The following is a 20,899-nucleotide window of genomic DNA, read 5'->3' as shown; positions in this document are numbered from 1 at the left end:
TCCTCATCCCCCACAGAGCTCCCGGTGGGGTTCCTGGGACCCCAAAACCTGCGGGGGGGGGAAGGGGGGGGGAACCCTCGGTGTCACCCTGATAAGGCGGGGGCTGTTATCAGCGCACCCAGGCTGCGCCCCTCCCGGCACCGAGCCCAACAGGGCCACCAGCCCCCCGGGTGCCGTCCCCATGGCCCTGCGAGGGTCCCCAAGCTGGCATGAGCGTGTGCATGCGTGTGCATGCGTGTGCATGAGTGTGCATGCGTGTGCACCAGTGTGTGCATGCGTGTGCTCACGTGCGTGTGCGCGTGCAAGGTGCGCCCGGCTCACCTTTCTCCCCTTCCCTGCACCCTGCGTGCAGGAGCAGCCTGGTCTGGCAGCGTGCAGCCCCACGCATGCGTGCACACACACGTGTGCATGCACACACGTGTACGTGTGCACATGCGTGCATTCACACCTGCACTTTCCACGTGCACGCACACGGGCACTTGGAAACCTGCCCGCATTCATGCGCTCATGCACAGGTGCGTGCACACCTTTGTGCATGTGCACACACGAGTGCAAAGGTTCGTGCGTGCACACACAGCCCCGTGCACCCGTTTGCACGCACACGAGCGTGCACACACAGGCGTGCATACACACACACAGGGTGCACCCAGCCTCCAGGACACCCCATGATGGGCGCACCCCCTACCACCCGTGGGCCCCGCAGCACCTCGTGCCTCCCCAGCCTGGGGGAACCCCATTTTTTTTTTTAAATAAAATTAAAAAAAAAAATAAAAAAAGAGAAAACCCCAAGCCCAAGGAGGGGAGAGGATTCCCGGGGATTCCCCAAGGGAAACCCGGACCCAAAACCCCGATAGCAGCTGTGGGATTGCGGGGTGGCCGGAGCGGGGCCGTGCAGCGTGGGGCAGCACCGCGGGTTGGGGCCGGGCGCAGCCGCCGAGGCGCAAGATGTTGCACCCCGATAACCTTGTTTACGGGGCCGGGGGGGGCCGGGCGAGCCGGGGGGGGCAGCGGTGGGGGGCAGATTAGGAGGTGAGCGTGACTCAGGGCATTTGGGTGCCTGCCCCGGTGGCGCGCGGCTCTTCCACCGTAGAGCCGGGGGCTGGCGGCGACGGCAGCGGCGTCCCCGAGCCACCCCAAAGGTCGGTGTGGGGTCTCGGGGTGGGGGGCACCGCGGGGTCCCTGGATGTAAGGGGGTGGTGGGGATGGGGCGGGTGGGAGCACCCAAGGGTGCCCACCTGGGGGTATACGGCCCTGTAGGGTGCGGGTAGGGTCGGGAGGGTTTGGCACTGGGGTGGGGGGGGGTGTGGGGTCCCTCGGTCCCGCGCTGCGGTGGGTGCGTGGGGTTTGTGCTTCAGGTCCTATGGGGGCCTCGTTGGGTGCGTGGGGGGAGTGATTTGGGGATTAGGGTGTGGGCACCATAATGGGGTGCACAGGGTGTCCTTCAGGAGGTATGGGTGCCGTGCTGGGTGCATGGGGTGCGTGCACTGGGAGCTGTGGTTTGGGCACCAGTATGGGATGTCCTTCAGGAGGTTCGGGCTCCGTGCTGGGCACGCCAGCTCTGTGGGGTGGTGGATTTGGGCTCTGCAGCGTGCAATGGGGTGCCTGGTGCTGAGCACAGGGTGTGGGGTGTAGGGGGCTGTACCCAGCACGAGTGCTCGTGGTTGAGGTGTGCGCACCCCGTTGCACACCCATGCAGGAGGTATGGGGGTCCCATTGCACACCCATGCAGGATATATGGGCTCCCCATTGCACAACCATATAGGATGTATGGGCTCCCCATTGCACAACCATATAGGATATATGGGTTCCCCATTGCACACCCATATAGGATGTATGGGTTCCCCATTGCACACCCATGAAGGATATATGGGATCCCCATTGCACACCCATATAGGATGTATGGGCTCCCTTTTGCACACCCATATAGGATGTATGGGATCCCCATTGCACACCCATATAGGATGTATGGGCTCCCTTTTGCACACCCATATAGGATATATGGGTTCCCCATTGCACACCCATATAGGATGTATGGGTTCCCCATTGCACACCCATATAGGATATATGGGATCCCCATTGCACACCCAAGCAGGAGACACGGGTTGCCTCCTTGCCAAGCACCCCACAGCAGGTGCAGACCCCCGGGGGGGGGTGACCAGGCTGCCCCGCACCCCCCAGCCCCTCACCCCGGTCTCGGGGCGCTGCCTGGCCCCTGGGGGCCATGCGCAGGAGCAGGGGGGCAGCGGGGGGGAGCGGGGCGGGGGCCGGAGCCGCATTATCAGTGGGGCGCAGCGGGGCTGACGCAAGAGGCGTCGGGGCCGCAGTGGGGCTGGGGGGGGGCAGTGGGGCCGGGGACCGGGGACCGGGGACCAGGGCTGGCCTGGGGGGCCAGGGCCGCTGCCAAAGCGGGGCCAGGCGGGGCAGGAAGGAGGAGGCCGGGTCCGGAGCCAGCCATGGTTCCCGTGACCCCGTCACCGCTCCCGTGTCCCCACGGGTGGCTCCCACAGCCCCACGGTGGCTCCTCCGTGTGTGTCCCGTCCCGTCCCCCCCCGATCCCCCCCCGGGGCTCCTGAGTCCCCATCGGGATCCCTGTGACCCTGCCGGTGTCCCCGTGTCCCCATTGGGGTCCCCGCTGCTGCCAGCCTGGGAGCGAGGTCCTGCGTCACCCTGGTGAGAGCTGGGGGGCCCGCTGTCCCCACCCCACCCCCCCACCTTGACCTTGACCCCCCCCAACCTCCCGCCCCCCCCCACGAGGGGTCCCTGCGCTGGGGCAGCAGCGGGCGTGGGGGGTCCCCCTGCGTGGGTACCCCACGGGTGGGGGGTGCTGGGGCCGGGACAGGACCCCCCCAGCTCCCCACGCAGCTCCTGGGGTTGGGGGGGGGGGGAAGAGTTGGGGGGTGCTCCCGGGGGGTGCCCCGGGGCTGGGGGTGCCCCACGCGCGTGGGGAAGGGCGCCCCCTGGCGGGTGTCCCCTGGGGTGGCGGGGGGGGGCCGGGACCCCCCCCGTGGGCGTGGGTCGGGGTGGGACCTGAGCTGCACCCCCCCGTGGGCGTGGGGCCCTCCAGGACCCCCCCACCTGGGTGTGGGCACCCACGCGGGACCGGAGCCACACGTGGGGGGGCATAAAGGACCCGAACCCTGCGTGGGGATCCACGTGTGCCCCTGGGTCCTTGTGGGGCCCGCCCCACGCGTGAAGATTTGGGGAGCCCAGCCCACGCGCACGGCTCCCCAGGGGGGGCCTCGCCCACGGGTGGGGCCCCCCACTCACGTCCCCGGCTCTATTTGGGGTCCCCACTAAACGCAGGCATCCACACGGGACCTGCCCCACGTGTGAGGGGCTGTGGGTCCCAACCCACGCGCACGGCCCCACGGGGACCCTGACCCCCGCTCACAGCCCCACAGGGCCCCTAATCCCTGCTCACAGCCCCCCCGGGGGCCCTGACCCCACTCACGGGACGTCCCTCGTGCGTGGGCACGGGTGGGAGCGGGGGCGCGATGCCACGTCCCGGCGGGCAGCAGCCGGAGCTCTGCCATCGGTTCCCACCAGCAGGGCAGGGCCCGGCTCCCGTGGGACCCCCCCTCGGCCCCCAGCACCTCCCGAAGCGGACACGGGGGGGGCCCCAATCTCCGCTCCCTAACGCTCTGTCTCCTCTCCCCGCACCGCCCGCAGGGCGCCGGCCCCGGGCGTTAATGCGCCGCCGGGCTGACCGCTGGGACGCAGCGCGGAGCCATGGAGGGGCCCGGCCAGGTAGGGAGACCCCGGCCCCGCTGCTGCGCCCCGGCCCCCCAACCCCCCCAGCCCCACTGAGCCCCCCCCACCGCTCTCTGCCCCGCAGGACGCCGAGGAGGTGATGCGGAGAAACCTGGACCCCGAGGGCTACGAGGACCCGGGGATCAAGGTCTCGAGGATGTCGCTGGAGGAGACGAGCAGTGAGTGGCACCCACGGGCGGAGGGGGGAGCTGGGGGCACGTGGGGTGGCGGGGGGGCTACGTGGGGGCCAGCAGGGCAGGGGCGATGGGACCGGCACTGGCATTGCATGGCTGGTGGCACCGCATGGGCACCGGTGTCGGATGGGCACCAGCGTTGCAGAGGTGGCAGCGTTGCACGGACGGGCGTTGCACGAGAGGTGCTGCTGCACGGGCACCTGGGCTGCGCGGGGACCGGCACCCTGTGGGCGCTGGCACGGTGTGGGCACTGCAGGGGGCACGGCGTGGGCACTGCAGGTTCAAGGGCGCATGTTGCACGGGGTTCTGCGGGTGCCAGCGTTGCACGGGCACCAGCATTGCATGAGCACCATCACGGCATGGGCGTTAGCGTTGTGCGGGCGCGTTGCACGGGCACTCGGGTTGCACAGGTGCATGGCAAGGGTGCCAGCATTGCATGGGCAGCAGTGTTGCATGGGTGCCAGCACGACATAGGCGTGTTGCATGGGCACCAGCGTTGCAAGGGTGCAGATGTTGCATGGGTGCCAGCGTTGCATGGGCACTGGAGTTGCATGGGGGCAGTGTTGCACGGGTGCATTGCATGGGCACCAGCGCTGCATGGGTGCCAATGTTGCACGAGTGCCAGCATTGCATGGGTGCTGGCGTTGCACAGGCGTGTTGCACGGGCACCAGCACTGCATGGGTGCCAGCGTGGCTTGCTGAAACCCTGGAGGTTGCCGGCGGGTGCAGGAGACAGGGCCAAGCCTGGGGACACCGAGGTCCTTGGGTGGGCGGCGAGGGGCGTTCAGAGGGGTCTCGTTGCCCCTCTTCCTTGCCCGCAGCCAGGTTTTTGTGCTCGATGCAGCAGGGTGGCTCCTCCCCGGTCCCCACCGGCTGCCGCTGTGCATCCCAAAGGTCTCGGTGTCCCCAGCCCTCCAGGGTCCCCTCCATGGGGTGACGCCGGGTGGTGACGTTGGCCACGGGGTGGGGTGGTGGCTGTCCCCGTCCCGCGCCCACCCGAGGTAACGCTGCCGCCCGTTCTGCGCAGGGGCCGGCGGCGGCACCGGGCCCCCTTTGGCCACGCGGAGGGCGAGAGGCGAGGAGCTGGCGCCCCTGCGGTGAGTCCCAAATGCGGCTCGGCCCCGGGAGGCCACCGGCACCCACGGGCGCGCGGGGCTCACCCGCCCGTCCCCGCCGTGTGTGTTTTGCAGCCGGTATTTGCCCAGCCACCGGGGATCCTATGACCTGGACGGGAGGAGGCGCGCGGCCGGGGCCCCCCCGGGACGGGTCAGCCGCCGTGGCGGAGGGCAGAGTGAGTGACCCGGCCCCGGCGTGTGTGTGTGTCCCCCCCCCGGCCCCACGAGGCGGCCGTCACCCGGGCGTCGGGGCGTGCCGCAGGGTGACCGCGGCCACTTGCCCGTAATCGCCCGCTGATTGAGGATAAATAAAGGCTTTGTTTGGGGTGAGGACAAGAACCACTCGGGGCTGAACGCCGGCTGGCGCTGGGCGGCTCGGCGGTGGCAGCGGGCCGGGACGAGGACGAGCTCCGGGACGAGGACGAGCTCGGCGCGTGCCCACGTGCCCTCGGGGACACCAGTGGGGACACGCGCCCGTCCCCGCTGGCGTGCGGGTGGCATCCTGGCAGAGCGGGATGCGGGCGTCGCGGTGTCCCCGGGGCCTGGTGGGGGATACAGGGGACCGTGGTGGTCCCCAGAGCAGGCGCAGCGGGGACAGGGACGTTCTGCCCCCCCGGGGGCTGTACCCGTGTTTACTGTCAGCAAAGGCAAAGTGCTTCGGGGTTTACGGTGCACACAGGGCGTGGGGCCGGCCCGCCGCCCCCACCCAGGCTTTATAGGGCAGGGACGCACGGGGAGCGCGGAGGGGGTGCAGGTAGGCAGGGGACAGGGACGGGGGACGCTGCGCTCTTGGGGTTGTGCTGGCTGGGGACAAACTGTCCCCGTCACCATCCCTGTCCCCGTCCTGGTGCACCCCGGGGTGCGGGACAGCACCGGGCGCTGTCCCCAGGGACAGCGGGGCACCAGCAGGGCAGAGGTGACAGGGGGACACATCCAGCACCCCCCAGCTGCGTGCTGGGGATGGGGGCGATGGGGGGGATGCCTCCGACAGACCCCGGGGGGCTGGAGGGGGGGTCAGGACCAGCTAACACGGCGCTGGCTCCGCTCGCAGCTCCGTCGGTGACCGATGTGGACCTGGAGGCGGCGGGGAGCAGGCGGCTCGTGTCCCGGTGGGACACCCATGAGGTGGGTGCCGTGCCCCCGGGACCCCCCCCCACTTCATTCCCACCCCCGGGGAGGGCAGGGGCTGCAAGGGTGTGGTGCCAAACCCTGGTGACACCGGGACCCGGGGGTCCCATCCACGGCGGGTGGCACTGCTGCAGCTTTGGGACCCCCGGGGGTCCCCGGTGAGGGGTTTGGGGGGGAGGGGGGGGCTCTGACACCCCCGTGGCTGCGGCCGCAGGTCTACACGGAGCTGCACGAGCTGGTCATGGACAGCAAGAAGGAGCTGTGCTGGATGGAGGCCGGCCACTGGCTCCAGCTGGAGGAGAACTTCACGGCCAGCGGGGACTGGGGCCAGCCCCACGTCTCCTTCCTGACCTACCGCAGCCTCCTGGACCTGCACCGCGCCCTCGCCAAAGGTGGGGACACCGACGGGGCATGGGGGGGGGGGAGGTGGGGACCCCCAGGGTGGTCGGGCGGTGACGGTGGTGTCCCCGCAGGCGCCGTGCTCCTCGACGTGGCGGCCACCTCGCTGGCGGCCGTGGCGCACGTGCTGATCGACCAGATGATCTACGAGGGGCAGCTCAAGCCGCAGGACAGGGAGGACCTCCTGAGGACGCTGCTGCTGCAGCACAAGTAGGGCCGGGGACCCTTAGGGCTGTGGGAGGGGGGCTTTTGGGGGGGGGGGGGCGTTGTCCCACCTCACGCCGTCCCCTGGATGCTCACAGGCACCCCAGCGAGGCCGAGTCGGTGTGGACGCTGCCCCCGGCGCAGCTGCAGCGCTCGGGCACGGTGCCGGTGGAGACGGAGCAGCCGCTGCTGCGGGAGCACCAGGCCCTGGAGATGCGGGCGCTGGATGGGGCCGAGCAGGCGAGTGGGGTGGGGGGTCCTGGGGGGGGGTCCTGGGGTGCTGAGGGGGGGGCTCAGGCTGCAGGGAGGGCACCCACAGGAACCCGTGGGCACCACGTGGCCGTGCTCTGGTGTGCGCACTCTTGCACGCACGCGTGCACAGTGAGGGAGCCGAGTGTGCAGGGATGGAGCAGGACACGCAGGGGACACGCAGGGGACACGCAGGGGACACTCAGGGGATGGCTTGGGGCACAAGGGACAGCCACCAGCTGACTGCTGCCATTCTCCTGCCCAAAACAGAGCGGGACCAAGCCCGGGCCCCAGCTCTCCGAGAAGCTCCCCGAGGACGCCGAGGCCACCCTGGTCCTCGTGGGTGAGTGCCCGGGGGGTGCTGCGGGTGCAGGGTCAGCCCCGCGGCCAGGGGGTGTGGGGGGGGGCTTTGTTGCCAGCCCCCGTCTGCCTCGCTGCTTGCTCACTTGCTGCTTTTCTTGCACTTTTTTCTACTCCCCCCCTCCTCATCCTCAGCCCTCGCCACCTCCTGCTCAGCGCCGCTCACCGTCCCGTGTCCCTCTGTCCCTCTGTCACCCTGTCCCCCATTCCCCTGCCTCCCTGTCCCCATATCCTCATGTCCTCATGTTCCCAGTTCCCCACTCACGTCCCTATGTCACCCCATGTTCCTATGCCCCAATGTCCCTGTGCCCATGTCCCTGTGTCCCCATGTCTCTGTGTCCATGTCCCTGTGTCCCCATGTCTCTGCCCCCTGTCCTACCCCTTTTGCCCCCCCACATCCCCGTGTCTCCGTGTCCCCGTGCCTCCATGTAACTGTGTCCCTGCACCCCCATGTCCCCATTTCCCAACGTCCCCATACCCCAACATCCCCATGTCCCCACGTCCCCAAGCTCCTTTCCCCGTCTCCCTGTGCCCCACGTCCCCGTTCCAGGACCCTCCCTGACCCCATCCCTTCCCCCCCCCCAGGCTGCGCAGCCTTCCTGGAGCAGCCGACGCTGGCCTTCGTGCGCCTGCGGGACGCGGTGACAATGGACGCCGTCCTCAACGTGCCCCTGCCCGTGCGCTTCCTCCTCGTGGTGCTGGGCCCCGACAGCCCCCACGTCAGCTACCACGAGATCGGCCGCACCATCGCCACCATGATGGCCGAGAGGGTACGCCCCCCCCCCCCACCGCCACCCCGAGCTCCCCAGGGTCCCCAAGCAGGGCTTGTCACCCCCCACCACGTCCCTCTCTGTCTCCATGTCCCCATGCAGCCCTGTCCCTATATGCCCCATGTCCCCGTGCACCTCTGTCCCATGTCGCTGTGCCCCGGTGGCCCCATGCCCCCATTATCTGCCCGTTCCCATGTGTGCAAGGACCTGTGGCCCCATGTCCCCCATGTCCCCATATTGCCATGTCCCCATATTGCTATGTCCCCATGGTCCCGTGGCCCCATGCCCTTGTGTCCCCATTCCCGTCTGTCCCAGCGAGCACATCCCCTGTCCCTGTGTGCTTCTATAGCCCCATGTCCCCCCAACATCCCCATGTCCCCCCCACACCCCCCCATCCCTCCACATCCCCATCACCCCATGACTCCACCCCCCATGTCCCCAGGCTCCTGTGTCCCCACATCCCCAGGTCCCCACGGCCCCAGTGCCTTCAAGTCCCCATCCTCCAGTGTCCCATGTCCCCATCCCACTGTGTCCCCATGTCCCCAGGTCCCTGTGTCCCCAGTGTCCCAGGTCCTTGTGGCCCCAGTGTCCCCTGTCCCCATCCCACTGTGTCCCCATCCTACCATGTCCCCATGTCCCCAGGTTCCCGTGTCCCCACGTTCTCAGGTCCCCGTGCCCAGTGCCCTCAAGCCCCCATGGCCCCAGTGTCCCCTGTCCCCATCCCACTCTGTCCCTGTGCCCCCGTGGCCCTGTGCCCCGTGTCCCCAGCCCCCCGTGCGCCCCCATCCCCGCGCCCCCCTGCGTCCCCACGGTGCCCCGTCCCCACGGGGGCTGCGGGGGCGGCCGACCCCCATCCCCGGCCGTCCCCGCAGGTTTTCCGCCGCGACGCCTACCTGGCCGAGAGCCGCCAGGACCTGCTGCGGGGGGTGGAGGATTTCCTGGAGGCCAGCATCGTGCTGCCCCCCACCGAGACCCCCAGCGAGCAGCACCTGCGCAGCCTGGTGCCGCTGCAGCGCCAGCTGCTCCGCCGCCGCTACCAGCACCCCGGGAAGGCCCCCGAGGACTTCCTCAAGGAGACGTGTAAGTCCTGGGGACACCCCAAAACATCCCCACTGGGTCCCCTGGGTCCTGTCCCCACAGCTGGCGGGACGCCCCTGTCTGTGTGTCCCCAGGGACCAAGAGCGAGGAGCCGGAGGACGACGACCCCCTGCGCAGGACGGGGCGCCCCTTCGGGGGGCTGGTGCGGGACATCCGCCGCCGCTACCCCAAATATCTCAGCGACATCAAGGACGCCCTCAGCCCCCAGTGCTTGGCCGCCGTCATCTTCATCTACTTCGCGGCGCTGTCCCCCGCTGTCACCTTCGGAGGCTTGCTGGGTAAGGGGGGGGGACGCACGTGGGGACGGGGACAGCCCCCGGTCGGGTGCACGAGGTGCCACCGCCTGCAGCGCCGTCCCCAAGGGGCTCTGCACGGGGCGTTAAGGGGTGTGGGATGGGGGCACACGGCGCTGTGTCCCCCCCCCCCCGGGAACCAACCGGCTCTGTCCCCCCCAGGTGAGAAGACCAAGGGCATGATGGGGGTGTCGGAGCTGCTCATCTCCACCTGCGTGCAGTGCGTCCTCTTCAGCATCCTCAGCGCCCAGCCCCTGCTCGTCGTCGGCTTCTCGGGGCCCCTGCTGGTCTTCGAGGAAGCTTTCTTCTCGGTGGGTGCTGCCCCCCGCCCGCGGGCACCCCCTCTGCCCCCCGTCACACTCGCGGTGTCCCCATGCGCCCCAGGGTGCTGCACCAGGGGGTGGCACCTGGGGGATGGCACAAGGTGACACCACCTAAGGGATGGCGCTTTTGGGATGGCACAGGGTGATGCCACATCAGGGGTGGTGCTTTTTGGGATGGCACAGGGGTGATGCCACATCAGGGGTGGTGCTTTTTGGGGTGGCACGGGGGTGATGCCACACGGATGGTGCCTCGTGGGTGAGGTGACATGGGGGATGCTCCGTGGGGGGTGCCGTGAGGGGGGTGCCATGGGGCTGATGGCACGTAGGGGGTGGCACTTTTGGGATGCCACCTGGGCCATCCCGCATGAATGGTGCCACATAGGGGGATGCCACACGGGTGACACCACGCAGGTGACACCACACGGGTGACACCGTGCCGGTGATGCCATTTGGGTGCAGCCAAGCGGGTGACCCCCCTGGGTACCGCTACCCCAGGGGATGCGGGACCACCACAGAGCCCCGTGGTGCCAGGGGGGGCACAGGGGGCTGACGGGGCCGTGTCCCCCGTGCCCAGTTCTGCGAGGGCCAGGGCTTGGAGTACATCGTGGGACGGGTGTGGATCGGCTTCTGGCTCATCCTGCTGGTGCTGGTGGTGGTGGCCTGCGAGGGCAGCTTCCTGGTGCGCTACCTGTCCCGCTACACCCAGGAGATCTTCTCCTTCCTCATCTCCCTCATCTTCATCTACGAGACCTTCGTCAAGCTCATCACGGTGAGGGGCGTGGGGGCCGTGAGCGGGGAGGGGGCTGCGGGGTGGGGTCTTCACCCTGTGTCCCCGCAGGCTGCAGCAGGGACGGAGCCGTCCCCGCAGCGTTTTCTCCCCTCACCCAGCACCTTCCCACCCCATCCTCCCCACAGTTTGGGTTTGGGGCAGGCGCCCCTCACCCAGGAGCTGCTGGGGACCCCCTATTTTCGCCCCCATCCCCCAGCTCAGACCCTCCCCTTGCAGTTGGTGGCAGTGGGATGGTGACACCCTGGGTGCCCACGGGGACACCTCGGGTGCTGCCCCATCCCCTGCCCATCCCTGACCCTTTTTCCCCCGCCCAGATCTTCAAGGCGCACCCCCTGCAGCGGGTGTACAACGTGCAGGCCGTCGTCTCCCCCAACGTGGCCGAGCCCAACACGGCTCTGCTGTCCCTCGTCCTGATGGCCGGCACCTTCTTCCTCGCCCTCTTCCTCCGCAAGTTCAAGAACAGCGCCTTCCTGCCCGGCAAGGTGGGCACGGGGGGGCTGCAGGGCTGGGGGGGGGACACAGGGGGCACGGCATCGCCACCCCCACAAACACACACACACACACGGGGGGACCCTCGGGTGGGGATGGGGAGCGTATGGGTGGGCTCACCGTGGGCACGGTGTCCCCGCAGGTCCGGCGCCTGATCGGGGATTTCGGGGTGCCCATCTCCATCTTCATCATGGCGCTGGCTGACTTCTTCGTCAAGGACACCTACACGCAGGTCCGGGGGGGGACAGGATCCCCCAACAAGGGGACACGGAGCTGGGTGGGCAGGGGGGAGCGGGGCGGACCCCAGGGTGCAAGCAGGGGGGCACCGAGGACTCCTGGGTGCCCGTGGGGTGCCCCGAGCCCCCCGCCGCTCACCCCCCGTCTGTGGTCCCGTGCAGAAACTGAAGGTCCCCAAGGGGCTGGAGGTGACCAACTCGACGGCCCGGGGCTGGTTTATCAACCCCATGGGGAAGAACAACTCCTTCCCCATCTGGATGATGTTCGCCTCCGTGGTGCCCGCCCTGCTGGTCTTCATCCTCATCTTCCTCGAGACGCAGATCACCACGTGAGGGCGAGGGGGAAAAGGGGGGCTGGATGGCGGGGTGGGGACGGAGGGGACCTGCTCCGGGGGGGGGGACCTCCCCGACCCAACGCGTCCCCTCCGTCCTCGCAGGCTGATCGTCAGCAAACCCGAGAGGAAGCTGGTGAAGGGCTCGGGCTTCCACCTGGACCTGCTGCTGATCGTGGCCATGGGCGGCGTGGCGGCGCTTTTCGGGATGCCGTGGCTCAGCGCCACCACCGTGCGCACCATCACGCACGCCAACGCGCTCACCGTCATGAGCAAAACCTCGGGGGGCGAGAAACCCCAAATCCTGGAGGTCAAGGAGCAGCGCATCAGCGGCCTGCTGGTGGCCGTGCTGATCGGTGAGCGCGGGAGGGGGGCACGGGGAGAGGAGACCCCCCCCCCAATCCCGCCGTCCTGTGCCGCTGCGGTGGTCCCTGACCGCGCCGTGTCCGTTCCCCCCCCCCCAGGGGTCTCCATCCTGATGGAGCCCATCCTGAAGTACATCCCGCTGGCCGTCCTCTTCGGCATCTTCCTCTACATGGGGGTCACCTCGCTCTTCGGCATCCAGCTCTTCGACCGCATCCTGCTCCTGCTGATGCCCCCCAAGTACCACCCCAAGGAAGCCTACGTCACCCGGGTGAGCGAGCCCCGGGTCACCTGGGGGGGGGGGTTTGGGGGCACCCCGAGCTGGTCCTGCTGTCGGTTGGGGCTCCCCAAAAAGCCTCCTCTGCCTATTCACGCCGGATCATCAGTCCTGCCCCCCCCCTCTCCCATTACCCACCCCCCCGGGATGGGTGCTGGATGCTGTCCCTACCACCCCGACCCCGTTTTGTCCCCATTGTCCTGACCCCTTTTGTCCCCCCGCAGGTGAAGACGTGGCGGATGCACCTCTTCACCCTCACCCAGATCCTGGTGCTGGCGCTGCTGTGGGGGGTGAAGGCCAGCCCGGCCTCGCTGGCGCTGCCCTTCGTCCTCATCCTCACCGTGCCGCTGCGCCGCTTCCTGCTGCCCCGCATCTTCCGCGAGATCGAGCTCAAATGTGTACGTAGCCCCGGCACGGGATGGGTCCCCATCCGCAACCCCATCCCCGTCCCCGTCCCCGTCCCCGTGCCGTCCCTATCTCCATCCCCATCCCTGTCCCATCCCCATCCCTCTCTGCGCCCCTATCACTGTCCCTGTCCCCATCCCTGGTCTCATCCTTGTCCCTGTCCCCATCCCAAATCCCACCCTACTCCTCATTCCCATCCCCATCCATCTCCCTGTCCTTGTGCCCGTCCCCATCCTCATCCCTGTCCCTGTCACCATCCCAATCCCCATCCCATCCACCTACCTGTCCCCATCATCATCCTCATTGTCATCCCCATCCCATCCCCACCCCACCCCACCCCATCCCCATCCCCATCCCATCCCCATCCCCATCCCATCTCCATCCCATCCCCATCCCATCCCCATCCCATCCCATCCCCATCCCATCCCCATCCCCATCCCCATCCCCATCCCCATCCCATCTCCATCCCATCCCCATCCCCATCCCATCCCATCCCCATCCCCATCCCCATCCCCATCCCATCCCCATCCCATCCCCATCCCCATCCCATCCCCATCCCCATCCCATCCCATCCCATCCCATCCCATCCCATCCCCATCCCCATCCCATCCCCATCCCCACCCCATCCCATCCCATCCCCATCCCCATCCCATCCCCATCCCCATCCCATCCCATCCCATCCCATCCCATCCCATCCCCATCCCCATCCCCATCCCCATCCCCATCCCCATCCCATCCCCATCCCATCCCCATCCCACCCCCCCACGCCGCCCCCCCTGACGCCCCGTCCCTCCCCCAGCTGGACGCGGACGATGCGGTGGTGACCTTCGAGGAGGCGGAGGGCCAGGACGTGTACGACGAGGTGCAGATGCCCAGCTAAGGGCTCGTTCTGCCCCCCCCCCAGCCTGTAGATCCGCCGCCCCCCCCCGGGGACGCCGCTTTCACCCCGTGGAGCCGTTTTTGAGCCGTTTTCCTCCCTTTCTCTGCCCTTTTCTGCAGCGGGAGCACCCCGCTCCCACCGGCCCCCCCCCCCGGGGGCAGGGATGTAAATAGCCCAGCAAAGGGGGGAGATGTTTGCGATGGAGGCAATCATGGGAAAAAACAAAAAAAAAACCACAGAAAAAAAAAATAGTAATAATAATGCTGACGCTTCTGCAGGTAGGGCTTGCTCAGAACAAAAGGAAATCTTGAAAAAAAAGAAAAAAAAAAGAAAAAAAAAAAAGATGCAAAAAGCACTTAAAACTAGGACCAAAAAAAGAAAAAAAAGCAGCTGCGAGGAGTGATCTGTATATTTGATGCTAGTGCCTGGGGGAGTTTGTAATTTATTTGGGAGGGCTGCGTGTGCCCCGTGTGCGTGTGTACAGGAGGGACGAGGCGTCGAAGCGGCCGAGGAGCTGATTTCGTGCCCTGCTGGGGGACGAACCGGCCGGCGGGGGGGGGCAGGGGTGGTGCTGGTGGTGCCTGGGGTCGCTGGGTGCCCCCCCAGCCCTGCCCCGTCCCGCAGGGATCGTTCCCACAGTGGTCTGGCCCCGGCTCCTGCTGTGGCTGAGTGTGAGCATGAGTGTGAATGTGAGTGTGAGTGTGAGTGTGAGCGTGAGTGTGAGTGTGAGCGTGAGCATGAGCATGAGTGAGGGTGTGAGTGTGAGCATGAGCATGAGTGAGGGTGTGAGTGTGAGTGTGAGTGTGAGTGTGATTGTGAGTGTGAGCTGTGACCATGAGCGAGTGTGAGCATGAGCATGAGTGAGGGTGTGAGTGTGAGTGTGAGTGTGAGTGTGAGTGTGAGCGTGACCATGAGTGTGACCATGAGTGTGACCATAAGCGAGTGTGAGTGTGAGCATGAGTGTGTAATAATGTGTGAGCATGAATTTGGGTGTGAGTGTGAGCATGAGCAAATGTGAGTGTGAGCATGAGTGTGAACGAGTGTGAGTGTGAGCATGTGAGTGTGAGCATGAGTGTGAACATGAGTGTGAGTGCATGAGCGTGATTGTGAGTGTGAACAAGAGCACGAGTGTGAGTGTGAGCATGAGCGTGAGCATGAGCAGAGCATGAGCATAGCACAAGCATGAGCGTGAGTGTGAGCACAAGTGTGTAATCGTGCATGAGTGTGCCCGGTGGGGCCGGGCGCCGCCGTTGCCCCCTTGCCCCCTGGGGATGCTCAGGGCCGGGCCGGGCTCGTGCCCCCCCCCAGGGCTCGTGCCCGCAGCCCCCCCCTCAATTGTGCCCCCTCCCCGTGCCCGGCTCTAATAAAGACTTGTGGACCCGAGGCCGGCCCCTTCCTTCCGCCCGTGAGCTGAAAAATAAAAAATTTGGTAATTTAAGGGGAGTGGGGCTGGGGGGGGGGCAGATCCTGGGGCTGGGGGCTGCGGGGGGGCCCCGGGGGCTGGGCTGGGTCCAAGAGGAGGCGGCGTCACAGCAGCTTGGTGAGACTTTATTGGTAAAGGTCAAGTGATAAATAATGTAAGATAATATAAAATGGGATAAATAATGTGAAATAGAGTAATATAAAGGAGAATAATAGAAAATAGAATAAATTATATAAAATATATAGAATAGAATAGAATAGAATAGAATAGAATAGAATAGAATAGAATAGAATAGAATAGAATAGAATAGAATAGAATAGAAATAAAAGATAAAATAAAATAAAATAAAATAAAATAAAATAAAATAAAATAAAATAAAATAAAATAAAATAAAATAAATAGAAATTATAGAAGTAGCAATAGGGATGGGACTAGGAATGGCCCCGTGCTGCAACAGGAGCGGGGCAGGGCAGGGGGTCCCGGGGGGCTGCTGGGGGAAGAGGCCTGGTCGGGGGGGTGGGGGGGTGGGGGGGGCTCTGTGCTGCCCCAGCAAGCTCCCGGTGAGCACGTTGGTTAAAAAATAAAATATTAAAGAGTCAAAACCTCAGCGTGCGTGTGTGTGGCCTGCCCGGCTGTAGGTACTGCGGTCCCTTCCCACGTGTGGCACACACACACACACGTGTAACACACACACGACACACACACCCATAACACCCCATAACACATATATGACACACACGTATGACACACACATGTAACAGCCCTGTAACACCCCCACAACACACCCCCGTATGACACACACATGTAACACCCCTGTAACACACACGTGTGACACACATGTAACACCCCGTATGACATCCATGTAACACCCCCATAACACATCCCTGTATGACACCCCCATGTAACACACACGACACAGGTATGTAAGACCCCTGCATGACACCCCCATGTAACACCCCCGTGACCTCCTGTAACACACACATGTATGACACAGACATGTAACACACGTGTATGACACCCCCATGTAACAACCCCATAACACACACACGTATGACACCCCTGTGTAACACCCTGTAACATACACATATGACACCCCCATGTAACACACATGTATGACACCCCCATGTAACAACCCATAACACACATGACACACACATGTAACACACACATGACACCCCATGTGACACCCCCGTAACACACATGTGTGACACACCCCCGTAACACACCCCCCTGACACACATGTAACACACACGTGTGACACCCCCATGTGACACCCCCATAACACACACATGTATGACACAGATGCAACACACACAACACACACAAACACCCCCATGTAACACACACGTATGACACCCCCATGTAACACCCCCATAACAAACACACATGACACACACATGTAACACACACATATGATACACCCCTGTAACACACACAGATGACACCCCCATGTGCACCCCTGTAACACACACGTGTGACACACACACATAACACACACACGTATGACACCCCCACGTATGACACCCCCATAACACACATGTATGACACACCCCCATAAACACACACGACACACATGTAACACACACATAACACCCCCATGTAACACCCCTGCAACACACCCCCACGACACACATGTAACACACATGTATGACACCCCCACGTATGACACCGCCATGTAACACCCCCAACACACGCACGTGACACAGACGTGTAACACACCCATGTGACACCCCCATAACACGCACCCCCGTGACACACATGTAACACACACGTATGACACCCCCCCATAACACACACACACGACACCCCCCGTAACACCCCAGAACACCCCATGTAATACACACACGTGTGACACCCCCGTGTGACACCCCCCTAACACACACGTATGACACACACATGTAACACCCCCACGTGTGACACCCCCACGTGTGACACCCCCATGTGCCACCCCGTGCCCCCCCCCACAACCCCAGAAAGCCCCCAGGGAAGGCTGGGGGGGGGGTCATCGACCCCCGGTGCCACCGTTCCCACGACCCCCGACGGCGGCGGCGGGGCCCCGACCCCCCCTTACACACCCCCCATAAGCCCCCCTCCCGCCTATCCCCGCCCCCCCCCCCCGGTGCCGGCAGGTGCCGTCGGGAGCGCGCAGCTCGGGGGCGCGCAGCGGCGGCCGCGGGGCTTTGCGGAGGGGGGGGGGGGGGTGCGGGGAGGAGGAGGAGGAGGAGGAAGAGGAGGAGGAGGAGGAGGGGGGGGGCCGGGGCCGTGCAGCCGCGGTGCGGGGCGGTGCGGGGCGGGGAGGGGGGGGGCCGCGGGGGGGGGCCGGGATTGGCTGCGGGGAATGACGCCCAGCACAACAAAGGTGGAGTTGGGGAAATCGCATTAAAAAAAAAAAAAAAAAAAAAAAAAAAAAAAAAAAAAAGGGAGGGGGGGGAGGAGGAGGAGGAGAGAGAAGAGGAGGAGGAGAGGAAAGGAGGAGGAGGAGGAGGAGGAGGAGGAGGCCGAGGCCGCTGCCCCCCGCCCGCCCCGCCGGGGAGAGCCCCGTGTCCCGGCCGGGCGCTCGGCGCCGCCGCTGCCCTCCCCGGCCCCACCGAGGGACCCCCCCCGGGGGGAGGGGGGTGGGGGGAGGCGGCCGACCCCCCCTGAACCCCCCCCCACCCCCCTTCCGCACTCCCCCCGACCTTTTTATTTATTTTTTATTTTTTTTTATTCCGCCCCCCCCCCTTATGCAAACGCCGGCCGAGGATTGTTGCACATGTAAGGAGATTTTTTTTTTTTTTTTTTTCCTCCCCCCCCACACCCCCCCCAACCCCCCCCCGCACCCCCCCCCGCGCCCGCCTTTCCCTCCTCTCTCCTTCTTCTTCCTCCTCCTCCTCCTCCTCTTTCCTCGCCACCAGTGTTGCAAAAGCAGAGAGCAATAAAAAAAAAAAAAAAAAAAAACACCCCCCCACACCCCCCCCACACCCCCCCTCCTCATCCCTTCCACACCACCCCCCACCACCCCCCCTTTTTTTTTTTTTTTTTTTTTTTTTTTTTTTCTCTCTCCTTCCCCGAAGCAGCAGCAGAAGCAGCAGCAGCGGCAGCGACGGGGGGGGGGGGGGGAGAAAACCGACGGGGCCGGGCGGTGTTAAAGCAGAGGGGGGGGGGGCGATGTGTGTGTATGTGTGTGCCATCGAGGGGGGGGGGGGGGGGGTTCGGCCGCAGCTCCCTCTCGGCTTTTTGCTGCCGCTCCTCTCTCTCGCTTGGGGGGAGGCGAGGCGGGCGGCGACCCGGCGCGCAGAGCCCGGCTGATTGGAAGGAGCAAAACGCAGCGCCATGGAGGCGGGGGTAAGCGCGAGCTCTCTGCGGGGACTGGAGCGCGTCCACGCCCGGGGCCAGCCGCGCTGCAGAGAGCTGGCCCTCCGTTCAACCGCGCCGCTTCCCCGCCCCGGCCCTCCCGAGCCCCGCCGAGCCCCGCCGAGCCCCGGCCCCAACCCCCGCAGTAAGGTGCCCGGAGCCCCGAGCCGCCGCCGACGGAGCCCCCGCGGCCGCTCCACGGAGGAGGCGCCTCGGGGTGCGCCCCCCCCCCCCTCTCCCTCTCCTCCTCGCTTACCCCACGCCGCCGCCTCCCCTCTCTCTCTAGCTCCGGGAGGGGGGCTCGATGGAACGCGGACACCCCCTCTCCTGTCCGCCTCCAGGCTCTTTTTGCCTTTTTTTTGCAGGGTTTTAGGGTTTTTTTTTGCGCCCCCCGCGCACGTCGCGGCCCCGCCGGGGGACCCGAGCCGAGCCCGGCCGGGGGGGACCCCGCGCTCCTCGGTTCTCGCCCCGGGGAGGGGGGGGGTGTGCTCGGAAACCCTTCGCGGATTTGGCTTTTTTTTTTTTTTATTATTATTATTTTTTTTTTTTACACACTCGGGGGGCTGAATTTATTTATTTGGGGTAATTTTTAATTTCTCCCCCGCGCGGGGATTTATTTCGGTTTTTCACGCGGCGCTTCCATTTTCTCACCCGGGGACCTCATCCCCGCCGGTCGGGGTTTTATTTTGTACGTTGGGCGATTTCGTTTCATTTCATTTCATTTCATTTCATTTCATTTTATATTTTATTTTTTTACGTTCGGCGACTTTACCCTTCCACTCGGCGCTTTCACCCTTCCTCTCGGTGATTTTATTTTTATTTTTATTTTAATTCGGGGCCTTTCTCTCCTCCCTTCCTTCGGGGACTTTTTTCTCCCTTCCTTCCATCGGGGACTTCGCTATTTATTTATTATTTTTTTTTATTATTATTTTTTTACCATTCGGGGGCTTTATTCCGCGTGCGGCGCCTCGGCTCAGCTCTCCTCCGGGGGCCTCCTTTTCTCCTCCGGGGACCCTCGCTCCTCGCATGGCGGCTCCGGGGCCCCCCCCCTCCACACCCGCCGCCCTCTCTCCCTTCCTCCCCCCGGCCCCCTTTTTGCAGCGGGGACCCCCTTTCCCTTTTTCCCCCTTTCCCTCTTCCCCCAGCCCGAACCGAGGGGGCGGCGAGGCTCTGCGCGAGGGGGGGGGGCGGCGGGTGGCGGTGCTAAGGGAGGAAAGGACGAGGGGGGGGGGGGCACAGCATAAGGGAAAGAAAATGGAGCCGGGGCTCTCCGCCGGGGCCCCCGCGGGCAGGAAGCGGCCGCCGCTCGCTCCCCGCCGGGCCCCGGCCGCAGCGGCTCCGCCGTCGGGGGGCACCGCGCTGGGGCTCGGCGCAAGGGGGGGAAGGCGCCCGGAGCTCGGCGGCCTCGCTGCCCCCCCCCTCCTCCTTTTTTCCCTTCCCTTCCCTGCCTTCCCTCTCCTCCTCCTCGCTCCCTCCCTCCTTCCCGCTCGCCCTCCTCCCTCCCCGGCTGCCGCAGCTGGAGCTCGGGGGCAGGCTTCCAGCGCTGCCCGCTTGTTTTTCCCCGGCCCCGGTGAGTCCCGCCCGGCCGCTGCGGCCCCGCTCCGGCGGCTGCGTGCCCGGGCTCGCCCGCTCCCCCCCCCTCCGCCGCCCCCCCCGGCTCTTTTTGCCCCCTTTTCCCCTTCTTCTTACCCCTTTTTTTTTTTCCTCCCTTTTCCTTTTTTTTTCCTCCCTTTTCCTTTTTTTTCCTCCCTTTTCCTTTTTTTTTCCCCATTTTTTTCCCTCCTCTTTTCCCTTTTTTCCTCCCCTTTCTCCTTTTTTTAACCTCCTTCCCCCTTTTTTTCCCTTTTTCTCTTTTTTTTTCCCTCCCATTCCCCTTTTTCCCCTCTCCTTTTCCTTTTTTCCTCCCTTTCTCCCTTTTCCCTCTCTTTTTCCCCTTTTTCCTCCCCTGCTCCCCCTTCTCCCCTTTTTTCCTCCTTTTCCCCCATTCCCCCTTTCCCCCCATTTTTCCCCTTTTTTTTCCCCTTTTTTGCCCCCATCTCCCCCTAATTTCCCCCTTTCCCCCCATCTCCCCTTCATTTTTTCCCCCTTTCTTTTTTTCTCCCCCCCCCTTCTTTTCTTCCCATTCTTCCCCCCCCCCGCACCGGGAGCGGGGCTCCGGCCCCCCGCTGGGTGGGTGGGGGGGCTCTGGGCTCCGCCGGGCGAGGAGGGGTCGGCGGGGGGGGGGGAGAGGAAGAAAGAAGGAGGAGGAGAGGGGGGGGGCGGCTCGGTTGGGGGGGGTGGGGGGGGGCGGCCGCTGCTGCTGCTGCTGGCGGTGGGCAGGAGCCGCTCCCCGGGGGTCGGCGCGGGGAGGTCGCGCTGCCCTCGGCTCTGCAGCTGCCCGGCCGCCCCCACCGGGCATCCCCGCCCCCCCCTTGTCCCCCCCCCGCTTTCCTCCTCCTCCTCCTCCTGCTCCTTCTCCTTCCCCCAGCGGCTCCGGGGCTGGGGCTGC

General features: G+C 65.3%; 1 protein-coding gene across 9 annotated transcripts; it reads left to right on the top strand.

Moving 5' to 3' along the window:
* The first annotated feature begins 1,005 nt into the window (after nucleotides 1-1,005).
* Nucleotides 1,006-15,491, top strand: SLC4A1 (solute carrier family 4 member 1 (Diego blood group)). Of its 9 annotated transcripts, none has more exons than XR_011089939.1 (23): nucleotides 1,018-1,139; nucleotides 3,670-3,747; nucleotides 3,836-3,929; nucleotides 4,972-5,041; nucleotides 5,135-5,235; nucleotides 6,111-6,184; nucleotides 6,402-6,579; nucleotides 6,661-6,796; nucleotides 6,889-7,030; nucleotides 7,310-7,382; nucleotides 7,985-8,169; nucleotides 9,042-9,249; nucleotides 9,342-9,545; nucleotides 9,723-9,871; nucleotides 10,458-10,652; nucleotides 10,988-11,155; nucleotides 11,305-11,394; nucleotides 11,561-11,727; nucleotides 11,836-12,086; nucleotides 12,195-12,364; nucleotides 12,595-12,768; nucleotides 13,575-14,374; nucleotides 14,482-15,491. XR_011089939.1 is itself a non-coding variant. In XM_068661015.1 (22 exons), exons 2-22 carry the CDS (start codon nucleotides 3,730-3,732, stop codon nucleotides 13,653-13,655), a joined length of 2,928 nt encoding a protein of 975 aa, XP_068517116.1. In that variant the 5' UTR covers nucleotides 1,018-1,139; nucleotides 3,670-3,729; the 3' UTR covers nucleotides 13,656-15,491. The 9 variants fall into 9 exon arrangements, 5 of the variants coding, with proteins under 5 accessions (XP_068517118.1, XP_068517116.1, XP_068517117.1 ...); XR_011089937.1 differs by having other exon boundaries at nucleotides 13,575-14,410; XR_011089936.1 differs by having other exon boundaries at nucleotides 13,575-14,432.
* The last annotated feature ends 5,408 nt before the right edge of the window (nucleotides 15,492-20,899 follow it).

This window comes from Anas acuta, chromosome 25 (genome assembly GCF_963932015.1).
Source record: "Anas acuta chromosome 25, bAnaAcu1.1, whole genome shotgun sequence".
Taxonomy (NCBI): Eukaryota; Metazoa; Chordata; class Aves; order Anseriformes; family Anatidae; genus Anas; species Anas acuta.
This window is presented reverse-complemented; position numbering and strand designations above follow the sequence as displayed.